Below are 22961 nucleotides of genomic sequence, written 5' to 3'. Positions count from 1 at the left end.
AATTTCTTGTAATTTTCTGTGTCATATGAAGGGCTATTAGCACATGACCATGCTAAATTGTATGTGGAAGAAGCATGATGCATAAATGTCTCAGGGCTAAGTGTCTTCCCCTGGGGTCATAGAATTTAAAGTGTTTGTTCTGTTTCCTGTCAAAAGTATTTTCCAGAGTATCCCAAATTATCATGTCTGGGCAGAAACCATTTTCACAAGATTCTTGTTGCTTTGGAAACCTCTCTAGCGTGAGGCTAGCTGGGCCATCTAAAATGTTGTTGACATGTTGCTCAGAACTGTACTCATTGCACATGGTGTAGAATCATTTGTTCCAAGAGTTTAGCTGATGTTCTCTCCTTTGTAATTTAACTTTCACAGAGGTTAGCAATTCCTTGACCATTTCTGCATATGGTTTGCTCTTGATCTCTAAGCAGAATTGTTGAATCTTAGGGAGCTACTTGAGTAGAAAGTGATAATATAAATAAAGGTGACACAACTAGAATTTCAGATCATAGACTCATAGAATCATTTAGGTTGGAAAAGACCTTTTTGATTATCAAGTCCAACTGTTAACCCAGGACTGCCTTGGTCCATCAGTCCAGCCTGTCCAGACCCCCCTGCAGAGCCTTCCTGCCCTCAAGCAGATCAACATGCCTCCCCAGCTTGGTCATCTGCAAATTTACTGAGGTTGCACTCGATCCCCTCATCCAAATCATCAATAACAATATTAAACAGGCCACCAACTGGATTTAACTCCATTCACCACCACTCTTTGGGCTTGACCGTCCAGCCAGCGTTTTATCCAGTGTAGAGTACACCTGTGCAAGCCACGAGCAGCCAGTTTCTCCAGGAGAATGCTGTGGGAGACAGTGGCAAAGTCTTTACTAAGGTCTAATTAGACAACATCCACAGCTTTTCCCTCATCCAGTAGGCAGGTCACCTTATCATAGAAGGAGATCAGGTCAGTCAAGTAGGACCTGCCTTTCATAAACCCCTGGTGGCTGGGCCTGATCCCCGAGGTGTCCTGCACGTGCTGTGTGATCACACTCAGGATGATCTGGTCCATAACCTTCCCGGGCACTGAGGTCAGCTTGACAGGCCTGTAGTTCCCCAGATCCTCCTTTCTGTCCTTCTTGTAGATGGGTATCACATTGGATAACCTCCAGTCTTCTGGGACCTTCCCAGTTAGCCAGGACTGCTGATAAATGATGGAGGGTGGCTTGATAAGCTCTTCCACCAGCTCCCTCAGTACCCTTGGGTGGATGCCATTCTGCTCCATAGAAATGGGCACATCTAAGTGGAGCAGCAGGTCACAAACTGTTTCCTCCTGGATATGTGGACTTCGTTCTTCTCCTCATCCCTGTCATCCAGCTCAGGGGGCTGAGTACCCTTGAGGATAACTGCTCTGACTTAAAGACTGAGACAAAGAAGGCATTAAGTTCCTCAGCCTTTTCCTCAGGTTTGGTGGCAATGTTCCCCACACACATCCAATAAAGGATGCAGTTATCCTTGGCCCTCCTTTTGTTTCTTATGTATTTGTAAAAACGTTTTTTGTTATCTTTTACGGCAGTGGCCAGCCTGAGTTCTAGCTGGGCTTCCACCTTTCCAATCTTTGCCCTGCACAACCTCACGACATACTTATAGTCCTCCTGAATTGCCTGCCCCTTCTTCCAAAGGTGGTACATTTTCTGGTTTTTTTTCACCCTGAGTTCCAGCAAAAGCTCTGTCTAGCCAGGCAGGTCTTCTTCCCTGACAGCTCATCTTTCAGCACATGGGGACAGCCTGTTCCTCTGCCTTTAAGATTTCCTTCTGGGAGAATGTCCAGCCTTCCTGAACTCCTTGGCCCTTCAGAACTATCTCCCAAGGGTCTCTCTTGACCAGGCTCCTAAAGAGGCCAAAGTCTGCCCTCTTGAAGTCCATGGCAGCGGTTTTGCTGACCCCCTTCCTTACTTTTCAAAGAACTGAAAACTCTGTCATTTTGTGATCACTATGCTGAGGATGTCCTCTGATCATCACATCACCTACCAGTCCTCTGTTCATAAACAGCAGGTCCAGCAGGACATTTCCCCTAGCTGGCTCCCCTCACCAGCTCTGTCAGGAAGTTATCTTCTGCTGTGCTGTATTTCCAGCAGACATCTGGTAAGTGGAAGTCCCTCAGAAGAACAAGGGCTAGTGATTGTGAGACTTCTCCCAGATGCTTATAGAATATTCCATCTGCCTCTTCGTCCTGGTGTGGTGGTCTGTAATAGATTCCCACCATTGGCCTTCCATGTGATTCTTACCCATAAATATTCAACCTTGTTGCCACCACAAATCTCTAGACAACCAAAACACTCCCTACCACACAGGGCTTCCCCACCACCTCTCCTCCCTTGCCCATCCCTTCTGAAGAGTTTACAGCCCTCCATGGCAGCACTCCAGCTGTCAGTCATCCCACCATGTTTCCATGATGACAGCTATATCATATTTTTCCAGCTCCGCAATGGCTTGCAACTCCTTCCAGTTTGTTGCCCATGCTTCAGTTATTAATCACATTGAATAAAAGACAATAAAAGACAAAAATACTTTGAAAGTTTGGGGAAGGGGGGGGCAGGTTTGTATAAATTTAAATAAGGAATTGTAGGTGATGTGAATTTTGCTTTAGAAACTGAAAGAGGGTGTAAATTAGTTTGAACTTTCTTGGCAGGTGAATATTGGTGTGCTTAATGAGTATTATGATTACTGGGAGGGATGTTAGGGAAACATGCATTTCAAATAACAAAACAAGAAGCTATTAAAGAGAAATGCTAATCAGCTAAAAACTGAATCCTGAGTCATGGCAATTTGTAAGGTAATTACCTTTTAACCAAATACAATAGTGTAAAAATCAGAACAAAAAGATTTCTAGTAAAGTCTTTCATGCATGCCTGCCGTAAATATTTTAGAGATGCTTATCAGCATGCTATTTAAACACTAAACAGCAGTTAGAGGTAACCTCTTTTATCCTACTGTGTTCTTTCTTGTCCCATGTATATTGTTGGTTTTGTAAATCTCAATGATGCACATAGAGATTATTTTCACACTTGTGGAACATCCACTTAAAAGGCTTCCCATGTTGTTTTGAAGTAAAATGCATATTATGCAAACATACAAGCCACACTGAAAAATGTTTGCCTTGTGTTTAGAACTTGGAATGCAGCAATGAGTAGCCTGGATAGGGAGAACGTTCAAGAACAGAATTCCTTGCGATATTTCATCTTTGTTCATAAAATGAGAATATATTGCCACTTGAGGAAACAATTCAGTCATTCTTGAAATACATTTCTGTTAACCTCTGAGTCAGACTGGGTAGGTAGAGTAAAACAGTGTTGATTTTACTGAAAACTTAGGTTTGTGAGCGTTACCTTAGACAACACAAAATTTGCTAAATGATGATCACTTGTTGATAGGTTTCCAGCTAGTTGCTTCTTCCTTATTTTTCGTTATGATGATTTAGGAACTTTTTTACCTAAAAAGTGATGCTTCCAAATATCTTTCCATTTAGAGACTTAATTTGATAATGATATACTTGTTAGGACAACTGTCATGTTAAAACACAGAAAATGTTTTCAGAGAAGCATCCCTCCTATATGCAGGCATAGTGAGCACAGATGTTTTCTTTTCTGTGGGTATCAGTGGCTGTATTTAGTTTGTCACTGCTTTATTTAGTCTCATATCCACCTTTGTTATAGTTCTGGAAGGAGCAATCCCTCCTACTTCCAGAAAGCCAAGACAGCAAATAAAATAAATCTAGAAAAAGAGTTGGGGTAGTTGACCACGAAACAGCATATACTGGATTGTGTATATCTAAAAGCGTGTAAATCAAGCTTAGTCATTTTCTAACAGGCGTGCTCCACTTCAAACACTTCGAATTAATTTGACTAAATTGACTGTTCTGTGTTACACGGGACATCAGCTTGCACTCACTTTGTGGTCCCCTAGGCCATGAATTTGAATTTTCTTGCCAAGAATTCAGTCTGCACATGTACCTGCCTGTACCAGCAGCTTTCAGTAAGGAAACAAGGGGTGCTGGAACTATTTGCTGCGATGATGTCTTGGCTGGTGATAGACTATTTCAAGGAAGATGCATGCTCTTTGCCTGTTTCCACGTGCTCTAAAGAATTTTCTAAAGAAAAAATGGCTCCATTTGCTTCACTGAGAAGGGGATGGGCCATGGGGGATTTTTGCTGGAAATGGCTAGATGGCAGATTTGGTTCTGTTCTGCCCTCTGTCCTCCTTAAGTGATCACAGGCGAGCAGCTGGTGGTGCAGCCCACTGCCTCTGCTTCTCTTGAGGGCAATATTAGCCACGCTTTAGCAGTTCCCGTTGTTTATTTTGGTCTACCCTTTATGCTTCTCTGAATAATTTGCATGTAAAAGAAGAGAAATGCCAACTTCTAGCATGATATTTCAGTGAAATTTGAAACAGAATTTCTTGGGACATAGAAAAGACACTTTGCTAGCATAAAAGTTACATCCTTGCTGAATAGTAAAAGTTTGCAAAGAAATGGAAGTGGCAAAAGTTGCAAGAAAAAATTTACAAGAAGCAAAACTGTTAGAGTATGATGGATTGAGGAGATTTGGGCAGAACATTCTCTGCTAAAATAGCCATCTTCTAGAACTGTCAGTTTTATCACTTTCTAAACACCAGAGGTATATAAACACTTAACTATCCAGTTTGATTAAAATTTGTATCAGTATGTCAGTATTTTATATAGCATGATGTTGTGTATAGTTATTTGTTGCAATATACTTTTAAACTTGGTATCTTTGTGGGACTGAAAAAGCCTGAACAGATGTTAAATAAATTATAAGGATAGAAAAGGAAGAAAACTTTTTGTAAGTAATCAAACATAATGGTGCCTCTAAATTAATTTTAATTGTTTTAATTTTGGCAGAAATTTCAGCATTTCAATGTTCCATTCTAAACCAAAAAGAATTTTTCTCGAGTTAGAGCTGTTTCTGGCTTATTCCAGAAAGCATACAGATGTTGCTGATACTTTGTCCATAGTCTACATATGTATCTGAGTTACGTGGAAGCAAATTCTAGTTGCCATGGACATACTGTCTTTCTTTCCATCTAATTCTTATTTGTACTGGTTGAGTGTTCTCCCCATTCTGTAGGTCTTTTGAGATATAAAAGAAATAAAACTTACATAGCTATACTAGAAGTTAACATCCATCTTCTGCATGTGAAAATTCCGGCCTCAGCAGATTACTTCACTAGAAGTAATGAGTTGTGGCTGGTGAATGGCTTAAGAATAGTAGAGAATTTCTTCAAAGCTAATATTTATTCTCTTGTTCTTGTTTAAAATTGCTGTTATTGAGGCCATTTCAATAAATTATGCAAATGTGCATGATACTGTAAAACAAGAAAACAAAAATATTCTAAGTGCAAAACTTGCATTTAGAATATCACTTGGGATTTTTTCTGAATCTGGTTGAATAACCTTCAAAAATTACATCCACTGTTCTGTGAAGGTTACTTTGGTTAATTCTTTGCTTTCAGATCCCTATTGTCCAAAATTTTGCTGAAGACCCCAACTCCAAATCTGTCCAATAAGAGAGCTGTGGCTTGGAATTTGGTACAGGGCCATCTGACCTGTTGCTTTGCAAAGAGGAAGTGCAATAAAGGTCCAGGGACCTGCAACACAGATGGCTTTTTAGCTTTCTGACTGTCATCGCTGCCTACGGTTTTGAGCAGTTTCCTTTAACGTATTAGTACTGGGGTTTATGAATTCATTATAAAGAAGACAGGTTAGAGATCTTTTTCCCTGCTTTCAGATTATGTAGTCAATATGTGTGCTATTCCAGGTGGCCACCCTGTGATGTAGGAGAAGCTTGAAGAATTAATTTCAGCCAAAAGCTTTGGCACTTGCTGCATTCTGAACTCGGTGATGTAAATATATGAATTCTGATTAGCAAATTGTCAAATCCAGCCAGGAGATCCTTGTACCCCTTGTTCCCATCTTATACAGAGCTCAATCTTATTTTATTAATAATTCTAAAAAAAATAATATTAACTTTGAGGAGTTTTTTTGGTTTGACATATCATAATAAGCAAATAATTTCAAAAGTTAATTTCCAAACTCAGGTGCATGCAAAATGCATCTTACTGTGAAGAAACACATTTCCAAATACTAGGTGAGGAAAAATCAGCAAGGACTAGTGTCACCAAAAAACCCAGTGTCCAAATCCCATATTGCCTACCCATCTAATCTGATCTGTAAAAAGATTCATTATATTAAAGAACTTTCTGAAAAACAGAATTAGTGTTATTTAAAGTTGGTATTAAGATGTTCTGGAATTGTAGCGTATATTTATAAGGTTTGCTTTACAGACAAACCTTCTGAACTTTCTGGATGGACTAGCTGTGTGCGCGCGCGTGTGTGTGTACACTTAAGAGGTCTTTTATGTGACTGTGCACCATTAGGTAACAGTAAAGGTATTCCTCTACAAATTCTGTGGCATAAATTTGCATTGGTAGTTTCTGCATCAATTAGCGCTACAGAAGACATCTAACAAAAGAAATGGAGACGCATTTTGTTCAGATTATTAAATGGGTCGGAAAGGTTAATAAGTCTTGAGCAAGAAAGTGTTCTAGTCCAATTCCCCCTCCCCACCCCTGGTTTTATAAAACAATATTTTAAAGTGCGTTTGTCCCCTGAAAAGCAATTACCTCAAAAAAATACTTCCTCCTTGCCATCAGACTTACCCTTTCTGTTCAAAGTCAGTTCGGTGAAGCTAAAATAATTTTCCTTTAGTGCAGTAGTATTTGCAGAGGAAAAAGAATTAGTTAGCTCGTGGTTTCTTTTATCCATAATCAATTAGATAGTTTACTAAGCTGCAATCAGTTGCACTTTTCAAGACCCACTGAAAGTAACACAATTGCTTAACGGCTTGGAAGAGCCTGAGGTTATGGGGATAAGTGAAATGACATAATTTGCCTTTCTAAAACATTTTCCATTGATTCCTCATGTGAAAGAAAGATCTGAGTGAATTTACAAGGCCAACACCTGAATCAAACAGGTTTTTGCTTATAACATTGTACTTCTATACTTTGGATATTAGAAGTACAATGTTACAAGCAAAAACGTAAAGCATAGAACTGTAATTTATGTTTACAATCATACTTTATGTACTTTTATCACTGTAAAGAGTTTCAGGACATGGTACATCTGTGGATCTGGTTTAGAGTGGGATGAATTACATTCTGAAAGACCCTGGGAACTACTCAGCTGCCAAAACTCAGCCATCTAATACCACATTGGATGCCCTAAGGTGGTACTTTGGGTTTACGGCTGTTAACTCTTACGTAAAGCTCTGCTCATGCATGTGCCTCGGATACCCTTGGACATCCAAAATGGCAACAGATACCTACATTCAGGCAACTTGAGTCCCACCCCATGCTTGCCTCTGTTGGCTAAAACAGGAACCAAGGATAACTGTCTCAGCTTGTTGATGCCTGTGTTTGGTCAGATGACTCCTACACTAAAGTCTAAAAAGCAGAATTTGTAGGCCTTCAGAATCATCTGTTCTGTAGAGATTCAGGAAATCATTAATACCAGTTATTTTCTCAACTTAGAAAGTAGTAATTTAGTCTAATAAGCAAAATAAATACAATTATCTCACCAGTATTAGTTAATAGTCAAAACAATCGGTGTATAGGCATAATTGTCCTAGAGTCAGCTGCTTGGTATTTGAAGAAACAGACTGTCTTGTTACCTCTGTTTTCCCTAATTACACAATTGGATTTAATTGGACTTTAAAAGTATGCAAATACTTACTATTGTCCTTTTATATTTTTTTGCCGTCTGTTGTGATGAGAATGACAATACCAAATTCTTGGCAGCAGCTTTTGAACTGCGGATTTTTCTTGCCAGGTTCCAGAGAGACAGAACTGGAGCATGCAAGGCTAGGGATAATATTTTTTCAGTAATTAACCTAATTTTCAAGATGTTTAGAAAAAGCAAAATGACTTTGCTACATTGAGGCTTTGGCTGTGGTATCTCTAGTGTCATCCCTGAGGTGGCACGCTACCTGAAAGATATTAGTCTAGGGAGCTTCAACACAGATTTTAGGTTCAAGAGCTACTAGCTCAGAAGGACAGTGAGCAGCCCCTGAGCCACCATCTACCGCAGAGGCAGACAGCAGCAACCTTACCTGAGGAAGGTAAAGTGCTGTGTTTTTGATAGATTCTACTGGAATCCAAAATAACTTACGTTGTTTGTAAAAAAACACCATTATATAATAAATTTCACACTTTGGAAATCTAGCAGTATGCTAGTAGGTTCAGGGTGGGTAAAATGATTTGATGCTGATTCATAGACCCATGTCAAAACCTAAGCCCATCTGGCTTTGTCCCACAGACCCAAACAGTTGTTTAGGCTTGTTAGACCTATCGGTCCATTTTCTAAAGTGCATAATTTTCTAGCAGCTATGATTTTACCTTCAGTTCTGATCATCTATCTATTGTAATTGCAGCGCTTTTCAGAACGAGGTCATCTTATATTATTGGTAGATTTTGCTGTAAAGGGCACAGAATTTCAATTCACAGGGACAGCTGCCCAAGGTTTAAGTTTTTATCTTACCAGTTATTCCCTATGTACAGCAGAGATTCTGAAAACTTCAGTTTGGAACTGCAGTTTCCAAATACAGAACAGGTAAATTTATATTAGATAAAGCTGTAAGGCTTTTGATAAATTTGTTGTTTGGTCAGTGAGCGTATTTGACAAACTGACCCTTCCACTTTGTAACCGAGTCAGATATGTAGTACTGGCTTGTGTATCTTCTATTTGGATTAATAATTTGAACTTTTAATTTGCTTTCTAGAGGTGTTATTTGAATAGATGATTGTCTATATTTAAAAATTTCTTTTTTGACTTGTTATTTCGTTTGTCAGAAAACAGAAATCCACTAATTTTAATGATATGCCTAAACCAAACAAAGCTACTGTTGTTATTGTTGTTGTTTGTAATCATTATTATATGTCATCTCTGTGGATAATTAGGTAGCGAAACCCTCTGACTCATGAACAGGAGGTTATGTTGACTTTCCATTTGGGAGTGTGATGGAGAGTTAGGTTTTTGGCTGTTATCACAAAAAGGAAAATATTTCTTAGAAGTAATCATACTGAGAGTGTAGCTGTTCTGATTATATAAATACTACTGTAAATGTTAACATTATTCCTTAAACTGTCTTCTGAGATGGTAGGCTGCACAAACATTTTCACACTGTGCTTATGTATTGATTTTTCTTTATTCCCAGATCCAGGCAATGTATAACATTACCCAGTATGAGAATATTTTTCTTTTGTGCATGATTCTGGAACAACTTCTTCAAAATGAGACAGAAGAAAGTAACGTTTCAAGCTCAGACTACGATGGAGAGGAAAAAATCAAATTTCTGAAGAACCTTGATCAAATTATTCTTCATCTCTCAGATGAATTCCCTTTGTTTTCTTTGTATTTATGGAGAGTAAGTGTTCTTTTGAACTCAGCTCAAATACAAGTTGATTAAAACAAGCAGACTGCTTTTTAATAGTGCATTTATTGTGGGATTGCATTGGAAAATTCTCAAGCCAGACAGGAGAATTGTTGTAATTGGAAAATATTTACATTAAACTACTATGCTATACAGCAGTTTCAGAGATAATGCGATTTTTTTCCCAATTTTAAATACAGAAAAATATTTAATAATCCAGGTGCTGTTTTCAATAAATGCTTTTTCTCATAATGGAAAACGGTAAGTTGATGTTTGTGTACACAGTGAAAATGGCAACAAAGAAAGTGTTTCAGGTGATGATTAAAATAATAGCTATGCATTTTAAAGTCAAGACACAACGTGTGTTTAAAGCTTCCAAATTAGGAAAGTATTGCCTTTCTTTTAAGAGTTGTATAGCTTCTGTGTGCTTTAGAGACAATGGCTGGTTGGCAGAAACAAGAATATTTTAAAACTTGGTAACTTACTGCTGCAAATTCTTACAGGAAAGTCTTGGTTTCTGATTTATTCAAAAGAGTCATTAACCTGAGCAAACTAAATCTGCTGCTCAGTTTTACAACTCCTACATTTATTGTATACTGCTTGGCTTTACCCGCGTAGGCACAGTAGGCCTAATTTGGTCCAAATTGACTAATGATTTCAAGGATCTAATCTAAATAAATTTAATTCATTTCATGATTACTTTAAAACTTTCTGTTCAAAATTAATGAATGTTGATAAAATCCCCTTTGAATATTTGTGTTATCTGATTTTTAAATTTTTATTTCTGTGTGATGGAATTACATTCATAGTAATAATCAAAGCAACATATTGTAACAGAAATAATCTTAAACATAAAAGGCCTTTAAAATATGACTTCAGCAATACCTTAACTAATCCAGAGTCTTTGATAAACTTAGAGGGTAATTATTATGCTGAATGGCATTTTTTTCTAACAGATAAACAACATTGTAGTTTTATGTCTCCTAATAGTGCATATTCACTGTAAATATGAAAATATTTTTAGCATTAGTCCTTATCCTTCCCCTTGCACTTCTTTCATCGGATTGATTTTTATGTCATAAAAATTATCTGAAACACCACTTTTTTAAAAATGTAAGTGATTTATCTTGTTAATTTGAATGCATTTATTTCAGATAATAAAACTTTGGTTTCTATATATGTAAAATGCACTAGTATTTACAAAAGTTTACAAAACAAGGTACTTTGATTGAATTGGCTCCCTAAAGAATGATTCTTATACTTCTTTATACACTGGCCACTGCTTTGTTTCTTAAACTTCGTATTTGGTATGTCAAGTGTTAACATTTGTTTAATGCTTTCTTTTAGCAAAATTTCTTTCAACAGAAATGTTTGATTTGCAAAACAAGTATTCCTTAATAGTCACATTAGAAAATCAGATAAGTTTAGCCAAATTAAAGAAAATAAAATTAAATCAATATGTAAGTTTGGTAGCTGCTCAGGAGCTACTGTTCCACATCCCTTCACAGCATGGAAAGCGTGATTACAAAAAGAGCAAGGAAAGGAATAAACAAAAGGGAACTGGTATCTAATTAATAGAACAGTTTTCATTTTCATTTCTTAACAAAGCTTCATTCAAAAGTATTTTGTAAAGAAAACACACAGAACACAGGAGGATACTGCAGTCTGTATATAGCAAAATATCTATTGTTTCAAGACTCCTGTTATAAAGAACAGTTTCAACACTAGATTGCATACCACAGCATATTTGCTGATCTATTGGCAAAAAATATTTTTCTTATTAGTAAGGCAACTCAAGCACAAATGGACACATATTTTCTTCTTTGCAAATTGTAGCATTCTCACCAACAAGCTCTCTAGGCCACTGGAAGAACAATGGATATTTTGGAAATACATGCCTCCTTGATAAGTTTTGAAGTAACTGCTGACTTGCAACATGGTTTTTGAAATCTTTTTCACAACATACAGAGAGAAGGGATTTTGTGTCCAGAGATGGAATTAACTATGTCACTTATGCTTTGACAAGGATTTGAAACTGTTCGTTATGCAGCTTTGAAAGTGTTAGTGCAGAGTGAGAGTTCCCCATGTTATGATATTGCAGCAATTAGATACACACTAGCCTGTCTGCAAAAGTGCTATTAACTGATTACCTGGGCTCTCCATGTCTGTTTCAGTGCAAAATTAAATAGTGCTGCTGAACCACATTAATGAGCATACCTCAACTTTGGTAGGAGCAATAACCTCTGCAAACAGAATAGTTATTACACAGATTGTTATCTTGTGTTTCTTCAAGAGGTATTTCACCAAGGTGGGACTCGTCTCAAGATGAAGGTGCACAAAGGTAGACATGTGCATTCAGATGTCTGCATGTTTGGGATGTCTAAGCTATGAAGCACTTACAAAGTATAGTGTTTTGGGCTGGGTCTGCAGCTGCACCCCAAAAGGACTGTGCTGCAGATTTTTTGAGAGTCCTATGTCACATTTCCTCTCTTCATCTATATGTCTCTGATACCCTGGAGCATCTTCAGTGACGCTGTCACTAAATATGTCTGCATAGGCAACTGAATCCAGCAGTCATGATAGCATTAGCTTAGATATGTAGCTCACTGACACGAACGTGCATTTTGGTGTCTTAATGTGAGAACTAAATCCCACATGTGTGGTATCTTACCTGTTTTTAGGAGTAGGAAATCCTAGATTTAAGTCCATGCTCTTCAGACAATTTCTGCGCTTGTCCTATGACTGATAGGTGTGATTTGAGTAAACATCACTGTCTTCAGTTTTAAAATAAAACAGGATGACTGAGCCAGTCCCTGGAGTTAACTGTTACAGGTGAGGATTTGTGCCCTGGTTGGAAGAAACCTTCCTGCAGCTTGGACTTTTAAGTCTTAAAGTACTAAATAGGTATGTCAACATCCAACTTTTACCTATCTGGCCTCCAGAGAGGAATCCCAAATCCAGAGAAAGTACCTGTGGTCTTTGCTGAGTGGAGAGTCAAAAGAACAATCTCAAACTCCCATGTGCTGAGCATAACATGTCATAGACCTAAAGAATAGGAAACACTAAAAATAGAACTTGGTCTGACCTGTCATCGCTCCCTGGAGTGTTTCATCTGAGTTACCCGTACAATTTTAGAATTAACAGTTTAAGGATATTTATTTTGTCTTGGTGATTTTGTTCTTGTAAATATATGTACTTTAGAATTTGGCAAAATGCTAATGTTCTGAAAATGCAAATTGTTCAAGCTTTGATTTTATATGTGTATATATATATATACAAACAGAGACATACATATGGATGAATTATATATTTATATGGTTGAATTAGCAGTGCTTATTAATTAGTAGCATAATAGAAGTTTATGATTTTGTAATTTCTTTACTCTGCCACATTCTCACTTTCTTATGTGACTGTGTTTGTACCTGTCTCCATCTGTTTTAAAAAGGATTTTATGGTACAGTGTCTCTTTTCGTGAAAGTAGAAAAATTATAAGATAAGGAAAATAAATTTTTATTCTAGTGCTGCTCCATTGACTATTCTATTTGCTAAAGAATTTTACATACCGGCTAATGACAGCAGTGGGTGGGATTTTGAAGTGAACTGTCTCAGGATACTTTTGTAAACCTAATTTTGAATCTTTTTGATTGTGACATACTGATTTTTTAAGGTAATTATTGCTCGTATGTGTTGGTAATAGTGGAAATGAAACTGCCTTGTTTTAATCCTGTAATAATATTTTTTTCCAGTTACCTGTGCATTACTAGCTCATACAGAGTAACACTATAGTTTACTGTGGTGCAACATTCAGCTGGCATTCCTCTGAACACAGAATTCGTATTGGACAGCACCTCACGGTCTCCAGTCCAACCTCCTGCTTGAAGCAAGGTTAGCTGTGGGGTCGAACCAAGTTGTCTGTTGCTGGTTCAGTGTTCAGTCAGGTATTAAAACCCTTCAAGGATAGAAACTGCACAACTTCTGTAGATAACATGCCCTTCTGCTAGACTGTCTTCACAGTGAATTTTTTTTTTTTCCTTAAATACAGTCTGAACCTCTGTTGTTTCATTTTATGCTTGGTGTTTTAGTCTTCCCACCAGCCAGAGCCTGGATCTGCCCCCTTGCTTCCTTCCCCACAGGCACTGGAGGCTGCTGTTAGGTCCCCCTGAAACCATCTCTTTCCCAGGCTGAACAAGCCCAGCTCCCTTAACCCACCTCACAGCACAGATGCTCCAACCCCAGCCATCTCGGTGGCCCTCCACTGAACATTCTTCACTGAACATTTTTACCGGGGGCCAAAATGGGCAGTAGTAGTCCAGATGCAGAATAACAAGCGCTGAGTAGAGGGGTGTGATCCCTTCCCTTGTTCTGTGCTGCTGGCACAGCCCAGGATGCTGTTGGCCCTCATTGCTGCCAGGGCCCCTGCAGACTCACGGTCAGCTCGCTGCCTGCTGGGGTCCTGAGGGGCTTTGCCCGCTGAGTTGCTCCCTAGCCAGGCACTCCCAGCCTGTACCGCTGCAAGGGGCTCTTCCTTCCCGGGTTGGACACTTCACACTTGTCCTTCCTGAATTTCATAGCCTCTGTCAGCTGACTTTCCAGCCAGCATCAGTCCCTCTAAGCCCTGCCCTCAAGCATATCAACTGGGACTCCCAATTCAATGACATCTGCAAATTTGATAAGGGTGCACTCCATGACCCACTTCCAGGTCATCGATAAAGATGTGAAAGAGGATATATTGCAGGATAGCTTTCTGTGACAGGCGTCCAGGTAAAGTACAACCCATTAAATTGATAATCAAAATGTTACCCACCTAGTTTTTAACGTATCCAAACATATCCTACCCTTGCTTTGTCAGGACACTGACAAATTCTGTCAGCAGCCATGAATGTAGACCACCTGCTCCTATGAACATATATGGGCTGAAATCTCACAAAGAAAAAACGTAACTTCATCTTCAGGTCCTCCTAATAGTTCCTCTCCTTGAGCACTTCCACTAAGCAGAAAGGCCTAGGAGACCTTGATTTGGAGACTGAGGCAAAGGCAGCAGACAAGTTCCTCAGCTTTATCTGTGTCTGCTGTCACTACACGTTTCATGCTTTGTAAATCCTTAATCTGACTGAAAACCATCTATGAAATACTATGATGTAAATCACTTGGAAAGTCATCAGTATTTAAGTTTATCTTTGCATTTACAAGAGATCTGGCTTTGAAATTTTAGAATTAATATCAGATTTGTGTAAAATTATTCAATCTGAAATTCGGTTTAGCTTAGCCTGCTTTAAAAAGCTATTGGTTTGGGAGTGGTTAATATATGTTCATATTTTATTGATCTAGACAAGGGAATTTAGTCTTTAGATCTCTTGCTGGTATGGAAACAGAGGACTCAGAATGACTGTTTCGTCAAATCAAAAAAATCTTACAGCTTCTGCTTTTTTATTTAAAAATTCCACAACCCGTGAGCATGTCTGGCCTGCAGGGACAGTGAAGTGGACCAGAACAATGTTGACTTCTCAAAGGTGGAAAGCGCTACTCATAACTTCTTTCACACTGCAGAAGTGCAGGGCATTCTCAAAACCTCCTCACTGCAAGGGCACACTGTCTTGTCTGTGAGGTAAAATAGCGGTGACTTCTGAGTAAGGGTATTAAAACCACCATATTTACATGCAGAAACTCTTGTAGCTCTTGCACCATAGTAATTCCTTTAGCTATCCTCAGCATCCTGCAACAAGGGGAGAAGCAGCTCAACCCAAAAAATAAACTGAAGAGAAGATGAAGAAGGAGGTACAGATGAGCAGGAACCTTTGACTCTGCTGGAGGTGCTAGGTGAGATGAGTACAGGAATATCATATGGCTGGGTGACAAAACGAGACACAATGTGCAGAAAGATCAGTACTGTAAAAATCCTCATTTAAGCTTTTTATAGAGATGAGGGAAAAGACAAGGGCAAAATTAGATTGTTTTCATCTGACATAAATGAGCTCCATTGATTTAGTGAAGTATTTATGTTTCTGCTGAATGCAAGTAAAAACTATGTCAGCCTAATTTTCTGTTATCTTTTTGACATACAGAATTAACAAGAAGGGTTTAGCTCCACAGAAGGCTTTGAACACATGTATATACTACTCCTTTTGTTATCTGAAGAAGATGCTGGGGCATCTCTGACCTTCACAGCCCTTCGCTGTGTCTTTGTCTGGAAAGTTGTTACTTTTGGCCATTGGGTATTCTGGGCTCTGTCTTTTATACCAGAGACGAGGAAATATGCCTTGAGCCAGAAAAAGAACAAAAGATTGATATTGTAGCTTACTATTTTTCTTAGTGACTGACTCCTTTGAACTATTATTTTCTTTTTTTTTCTTTTTTTTGGGGGGGTGGGGGGGGAGGGGGAGGGGAGTTGGGGAAGTAGGGTGGAGGGAAGAGGGCTAACTCTGCACAGGGGAACTCACTACCTGTGTTCAGGACTCTGAATTTTATAGGATATCGGGATGCCTCACTAGTACCTCACTGATCCTCATTACTCGTGGTAATGAGTCCTATCAAGATCAAGAACCTTCAAGCCTTAGAGATAACAGAGTGTCTTTCAGCTGGTCTTTCCATTTATTTTAATAGCCATCCGTAAAAACGGTCCTAAGGGCTGAGATAATTCCGCATTGACCTTGCTCTGAGGCTGTCTTGTGCTCACAATACAGGGGAAAAAAAGACAGGTGAGAAAAACAAAGAAACAAAAAGGCAAACTGTAATGAGACCTCCCAGAAAGTGAGAACTTGCAGTGAAATTATCTACAAGCCTTCAGCAATGTGTCATCCTTTTAAGGGTCTAAGCAGCATGACCAAGCCATGCCTTGCAGGTTCCTTGCCGTTAGGCTGGAGCAGTAGGAAGACTGTTCACACAACCTAGTGCAGTGTCCCCAGCACCTCTGGGATCTGCAGGACTAACAGGTTTGGATCACCAATGCAGGCACCCAGAGACAGAGTAGGACAGTTCTTAATAAAACAAGTATACTCTGCTTCCTAAACACTAAGCCAGTTGCATTTTTCATGTTTCTGTAAAAACAAGTTAAAGGAACCCCTCATAACTGGGTGATGAAGATTGCTAAAATCCTTTGGTATTGATTTTTCCTGTTAATTATCACTTTTTAAGGCAAACACTTAATTTCAAAGAAAATATTTTTATTATCTTTATCTTTTTGTTTTTGTATAAAAGGCTCTTTGAGTGGAAAGAATTCATAAGAAATTATGCCAGACTTTTAGTCTTCCACCATTAGAATATGACAGAATAGTCTTTTGTAGGTTTTTGGTGCAGCAATTTGTTTTACTCTTCAGAAAACAGATTGTACTATTTCATCCTTTGAAAGTCTATTCTTATTTTAGAAGCTAATGGATGCACAAAGGCAGCCTGTTCCACATGGATACCACTTGACTCCAGATTTCTTGCTGCACTAAGGTATTGTTGCAAGCATTTCTGTGTAATATTAATGTATGCTCTTGAGCAGCATACTCTACTTCACTTTTTTTCTCCTAATGATTATGTAAACCAGAATCGACATCCAAAACTTTAAGTAAACTGACTATGAATTTTAGGGTTCTGTTTGTCATTTGTAGTTCTTTGCTCCAAGTGAGAAAGAAAATCTGCTTATAATGAAAATAATTTAAGGCAATAATTGAAACAAATAAGTTAAAGAAATACATGCCAGTCATGTATATCACTGGAATTATTTTGACACTTTCTGTTTTTTCACTCATTAGTTTCTAGTAAAGTTGGAAAGGGTACTAGAGGCAGGTTACACTCGAGGCATTTCACTGCTGAGTTAATGATTCTGTTCCACACAAAGTGCCCTTATGGTTATTTTTAAATAAACTAAGGGGTTTCCTTTTTAACTGGGGAAGATGCTGACAGCTGAAAAGCTTTGTTGCTTTCTGTGACTAGACTACACACAGGTATCACATCTACCCTTACTGTTAATGCTTTCCCTTGTCTTCAGCTTTAGCTAGGCAGACCATACAGTAAGAGTTTATCTGCACCTTTTTGGCAATTAACAAGAAGGGTGAAGTACTGAAATTGTGTGATCACCTTTAAAATGAAACATTCCCAGGGTGTCCTTACCTATTTTATTTTTGCAAGATATGTCACCTTTATTTTGGTTGCTGCAAGCACACAGACATAACTAAGGGTTAGATTTGCATTCCTTACTCAGGGTAACTTAGGGTGGGGGGTTTTGTTCCTGGTTCTGGTTTATTAATTTAACTTCAGGATGCACACATGATGCAGGAATTAACAGAAAAGCAGAGGCATGAGACCTAAGCTCCCATAGCACTCCGGCACCAAAAAGTGTAAAAGACAAAAACCTTATAGATGACACTGATGAAGAAGCCTGTGTAGTTTTCATTTTTTATTCTATATTTCTTCTGGATGGATTATTTTCAAAAGCATTTTGAAGAAAATTGCTTACCATAACCAAACTGTCAAATCCACTTCTAGGCTCGGTAACAGAATTTGTGTCAGCAGCACTTTAAAGGAAGATTAGAAATTACAAGTGAACAAGTGTCTTACTAATTTCCAGACTGATGAACACCAGATCATTTTACATGTTGTCTTGGTAATGTGCTACCTAGTGTTGATAAAGAGGAATACATCCATTTGAAATTCCATGTCTGTGTTCAGACCTTATATTCTTCACTTGCTTTCATTTAACTCTCTTGACTGTCCCCTGTAATTCAGTCTTTCCAGGCAGCATCATTGGTGTTGATACCCTGTGAGATGATTTGATAATGACTTTCTGATATCATTATCATGCCTGGAGAGTAGTAATTCTAGCTATGACTGTACCTGTTCTGCCTTATATGATTGCAGCCTTCCTTGTGCATGTACAAAAACATCATACATTGTGCTGGATACATTAGGCATGTAAGTCCACTGACACCGCTGGGGGGTTAAGATTCAGGCGTTCATCCTTTTCACTGAAAGAAGTGGCTAAACCCTTCAAACCAGCCTCTAATATCACTGAAATAGGTGTTTCAGCTAAAATGGGTCAGTTTAGCACAGATGTGTTCTTGTGGTAGCTCATTTCAGCTGAGATGGGTTTTGGGTGTGAAGAGGAGCAGTTCAGTAGGCCGTCATGATCCCAGGCAACTGCAGTCGTGAGCAGCTGGAAGTAATTTTGAGAAGTGACCTTTTCAGTCAGTTCAGCTACAGTCGGGGAAAAAAGTGTGTCTGCCACCTCACTAAACTCCTTTCTCTCTCCCTCTGCCCTTCCCCGTCCGAATTTTCTCCTTGTGGTAGATACCTGTATTTGCTGTAGTAACCACATAGGTTCAAAGAGTTATCATAAGCCAACGTGATCTGCAGGACTTTCACAAGAAGGGTACCTCGCATTTTCAGGTACCGTATTTCAAAGGGTGGCCCCAGAAGGCAGTAGTAAGGTCACTTTTCTTACACAGTATTCAGGTGGGTCACTCACCCAAGTGTGGAAAATCAGTGATACCTGCTCAGTCTTTCAAAGAAAGGCTTCTAGACAAATATTTTTAGAAAAGAGATAATTTGTGGCTCCCAAGCACTTTCCTATTGTTTTGCATAAAGGGTTACATTGAAGACACAGCCTTCTCCTTACTCTTGCAGTGACTAACCCTGAGCAGGACCTTGCTAGTTGTCTTGGTTTCAGATAGCTCCCTGCCTGCTGTGCTGCCTGCTGCAGTTCCCGTTCTGAGGAGTGCAACATGTGCTACCCTGGTGACACGCAGGACTCAAAGGCCGTATCTATACTAGCCACACCATCAGTGCCAGGGCTTTCCTCTGGCCATCAAGCCAGCTTCAATTCTCATAGTCTTCTGATCAGGGTTGTCATGTCCACAGCAGCTTTTGAATGTTGGTCCTTGCCTGTGCCAGCACGTGGGCTGAGCGGGAGGGAGAAGTGCTAGATGACCAGTGCCAAAAGGGTACCAGGGATCGTTCTGGCATTTTGATTTAACTTCTCTGCCCTGGCTCTCTAATTCACTGGTGCAGACAAAGGTTTCTAAGGTCATGCAGAGATTGAAATAGTTTATTGCCCAGATGCGCCTGTTGCCAGAAATATGCGTGTATGTTTCAGGTCTTGCCTAACATCTAGTTGCGTGTGTGTTTACAAATCCCATTGCAAGATTTGTGCCCTTTGCTTTAAATGTCATCCTAACCAGAAGGAATTGTCACCAGAGGTTCTCAGAAGGTCTGGAGAAGGTGTCAGGGCGAGTCCTAGAAGAAGCAAGGGAGCAGAGCTTTAGACGTGTGACAAACCACAAGGCCTGAACTCCCAGGAGGGAGAATGAAGGGAACCCGGAGTGAAAGGATGCTGAGAAGCAGGGCTACTGCCTGTGCTTCCAAAGCATGTGGCGTGTGAGAGCTAGACCACAAATCAGCAGCTCGAGGCAGGAGATCATCCTGGGCTGAAACCTCAAGCATATTCAAAGTTATTTTCTTCCTGGATGCATTAATTTTATTTTTTCTGTTAACTGCAACAGTCTATGTTTTATTTATTCCTCTGATTAATACTTCTTGTTGAATTCTTTACCTTGATTGTGATTTATGAGTCCCTTCCTTATGCCCTGCATATGTTTGAGAGTGTCACTAGTAAAATCTTTACTCCCTCTTGCAGGTCACTTGTGGCAGCATCAGACATTGTCAATCTTAACACCATCTTCTGCAATACACACCAGGACAGCTGCCTGCGGTCAATTCACTAACGCTTACCATTACTTTTTGCTAATGCTGCTTTCATCTGTATTTAATTTACTCAACTTGTAGCAGGTATGAGCCCAGGGGAAACTTCCAAAGAGAAATGTAAATGATGATCAACATAAGGTCCCCAAGGCAGAGAGAATGAGCCAGGCTTGGAGGGGGGATCATCAAAGATAAGGGTCCTGTTATATATTCAGATTCTAGCTCCAACACCTGTTTAAATCTTTGGTAGCACCACTGATCTTATCCTTGTATCAGCTCTGCTGTTTATTATCCTGAAGGAATTAGTAACTGTAAGTGGGAGCAGCTGACGGTAAATGAATTAAGACTCAAGGGATGGGAAATTGCTCAGAAAAAGAAGATAATTTTGTTTTGACCTTCAAAAGGACAGCTTTAGTAGGAATACTATGGAAAAAAGAAACTTCTATAAAAGTCTGTGATTATTAAAAAAGTTACAATAGGAGATAGCTGTTTTTCCATAAAGACTCTCTTGAAATCACTGCAGCTGAAATACTAAAGAAGGGAAAAGCTGAAAACGAAGATGGATTTGCTCAGTAGCATGCAAGAAATCCAGAAGGTAAATAAACACAATAAAAAAGAAAGAAATAGTAGAAGTAATCTTAATTTATTCAGTTTTAATAAGCTGAGTAACAATTATTTTTAAGCTGTGACTACTGTGAATTGTACATTATTGGACATTTCTGTTCACAGCACTTTAATAATGAACCTTTACAGTGCTGATATCTTAGCATGAAATCAGGAGAGGGAAATTCTCATTTACCGATGTTGAGAGGTTGGTACATTAGAGTTAGTAGTATATATTTCTTGTAATGAAGCTATTGTATCCTGTACTTTCATTAGAACTTAATTATCAGTCATTCAGTTTCTGTGTTTATCTTTTATAAGATTTTCTTTTTGTCAAAACGCAGTAACTTTGTAAGATTTTTAATACTTAGAAGCAAGCAGATTTTGAAACATACATTTTAATTCCTAAAGATCAAGGCCAGCTGTACCTAGTACCAACTTCTATGCATTGAAGGCTTCAGATTGCCTAGAATTTTAGGGACAATCCTTTAGCACAGACACTGTATAAGTTATAAAGGCAAAAAGTATGAACACGCTAATTTGTGAAAAATTTCAAAGGAAATATGCAAAGAGTAAGATGAATATGGAGTGATTTCAAAGTGCTGACATATCAAAATTTTCTTTAATTCAGAGTTGTAATGAAATTCTTGTAGTACTTATTTTGCATGAAATACAATCTCTGCAATTTTGCAGTTTCTCTTACCTCAGAATTTCACTTCTATTTTATACATGCCCTTTATTTCTATTTTGAAATATATATATACTTATATGTATACTTTGTATTTTTAGTTTCTATCTTACTTGTATATTTACTTTTATTTTAGCCTTATTTCTTTTACATGCCATAGTCATTACAGAAATTATACAAAACATACTTTGCTAATTATGTGCCATAGCAACTTAAACTTCTGTTACTTGAATTGCTACTTTATCTTTGTTTTCTTTATCTATCTTATAAACAGCCGTTGTTCATTTCTGCTTGAAATGTGTTGTCATTTTGTCTTTGGTGCATCCAGTTTGAAACTGTTTAGGGTTTCTAAAGTCACTGTCTGTTAAACGAGGTCTGTGGCGCAAAACAGCAAAAAAGTATCTGTCTCTACATTTGATTTTTTGAGTAGTTCTTATTACTGATCTGATGTCCGTAAATCTTTATTCTTACATATAGTTTATACTCACAAGGCTTGCATATTACCTCTCAGATCTGTTTTGTTTTAGCATTTGTGTATACTTCCAACTTGGACTCTAGGTGTCTTTTACATCCCAGTCAACTTGTCTCATTCTGAAAATAATTATATCCAACTTAAATAGAGAGCAAGATTGTTTCAGCACTTCATATTCAAAAGAGCTACAAGTGGCTCAATAAAGTACTAATGATTGAGGATTTCATTCAGCAGATCAGATTCCATTAAGTACAGCTCAAAGTTGTTTAGACATGTCAACAATGAATTCTATAGAAACAAGCGTTATTCATTAATGAGTTAGAACCCACAGATATATAACTCTTTGAATAAATAAGCTGCAATTATATCAGAATATATTCGTCTGATGGTACAGCTACAAAGTTAGTCTCTTTCTAAAAGCTTTTCCTAATGGCTCACTGATTTCTGTTTCCTACTTGATAAATTATGGCCTAATTAGTGTAGAGCCTTGTTGTAGAGAAACAGCTTTCACTTTCTGAAATGTTAGTCTTTTCATATTTCTACTTCCAGCAGTAGTCTGTCTAAAAATGATGCTGCTCTGCATCAAAGTTACCACTTCATTTACTGTTATAAAATTCTGAGGTGAAGGGGGATGTGGAAATTGCTGTAATTATGGAAGGATATGTGTTTGTTTATTGTCTCACAGCTGCCTAAATATTATTTAAAGACAAGGCTCATCAGCAAACGAAAATTTCATTTGATGCTTTGGGGTTTTTTTGTTGGTCTTTTACATTAAAGTCCTTCCAGTACAATAGAAAAGACAAAGCTTCAACCAAGATAGTTCTTTCACCTAGACCCGAGTTCAAGCTTTTTGGTCTTCTGCTATTTAGATGAGGCAAGATCTTGAATCTGTTTCTGTCACCTTGTCTGCTTTAGCTTACAAATTGACTGTCTTTCAACTTGGGTATTCTTGCTGTAATTAAGAAACTAATTAACATGGTATTATAAATCTGATTAAAACTTCTACTAAAAGTTAAGAAACTTTTCC

At 38.4% G+C, this 22961-nt stretch overlaps 1 protein-coding gene across 1 annotated transcript in view; it reads left to right on the top strand.

Annotated features, from left to right (window-relative positions):
• Positions 1-12922, top strand: part of MEI4 (meiotic double-stranded break formation protein 4) — an 82756-nt gene extending 69834 nt beyond the window's left edge. The window contains exon 5 of the mRNA XM_055714989.1: positions 9276-12922. Coding sequence (XP_055570964.1) covers positions 9276-9527 — 252 coding nt within the window. The 3' untranslated portion in view covers positions 9528-12922. The remainder of the gene's footprint in view (positions 1-9275) is intronic.
• Positions 12923-22961: the final 10039 nt, after the last annotated feature.

This window comes from Falco cherrug, chromosome 6 (genome assembly GCF_023634085.1).
Source record: "Falco cherrug isolate bFalChe1 chromosome 6, bFalChe1.pri, whole genome shotgun sequence".
In the NCBI taxonomy this organism is placed as follows: Eukaryota; Metazoa; Chordata; class Aves; order Falconiformes; family Falconidae; genus Falco; species Falco cherrug.
Note: the sequence above shows the minus strand (reverse complement) of the source record. Positions and strands in the feature narration are given on the sequence as shown.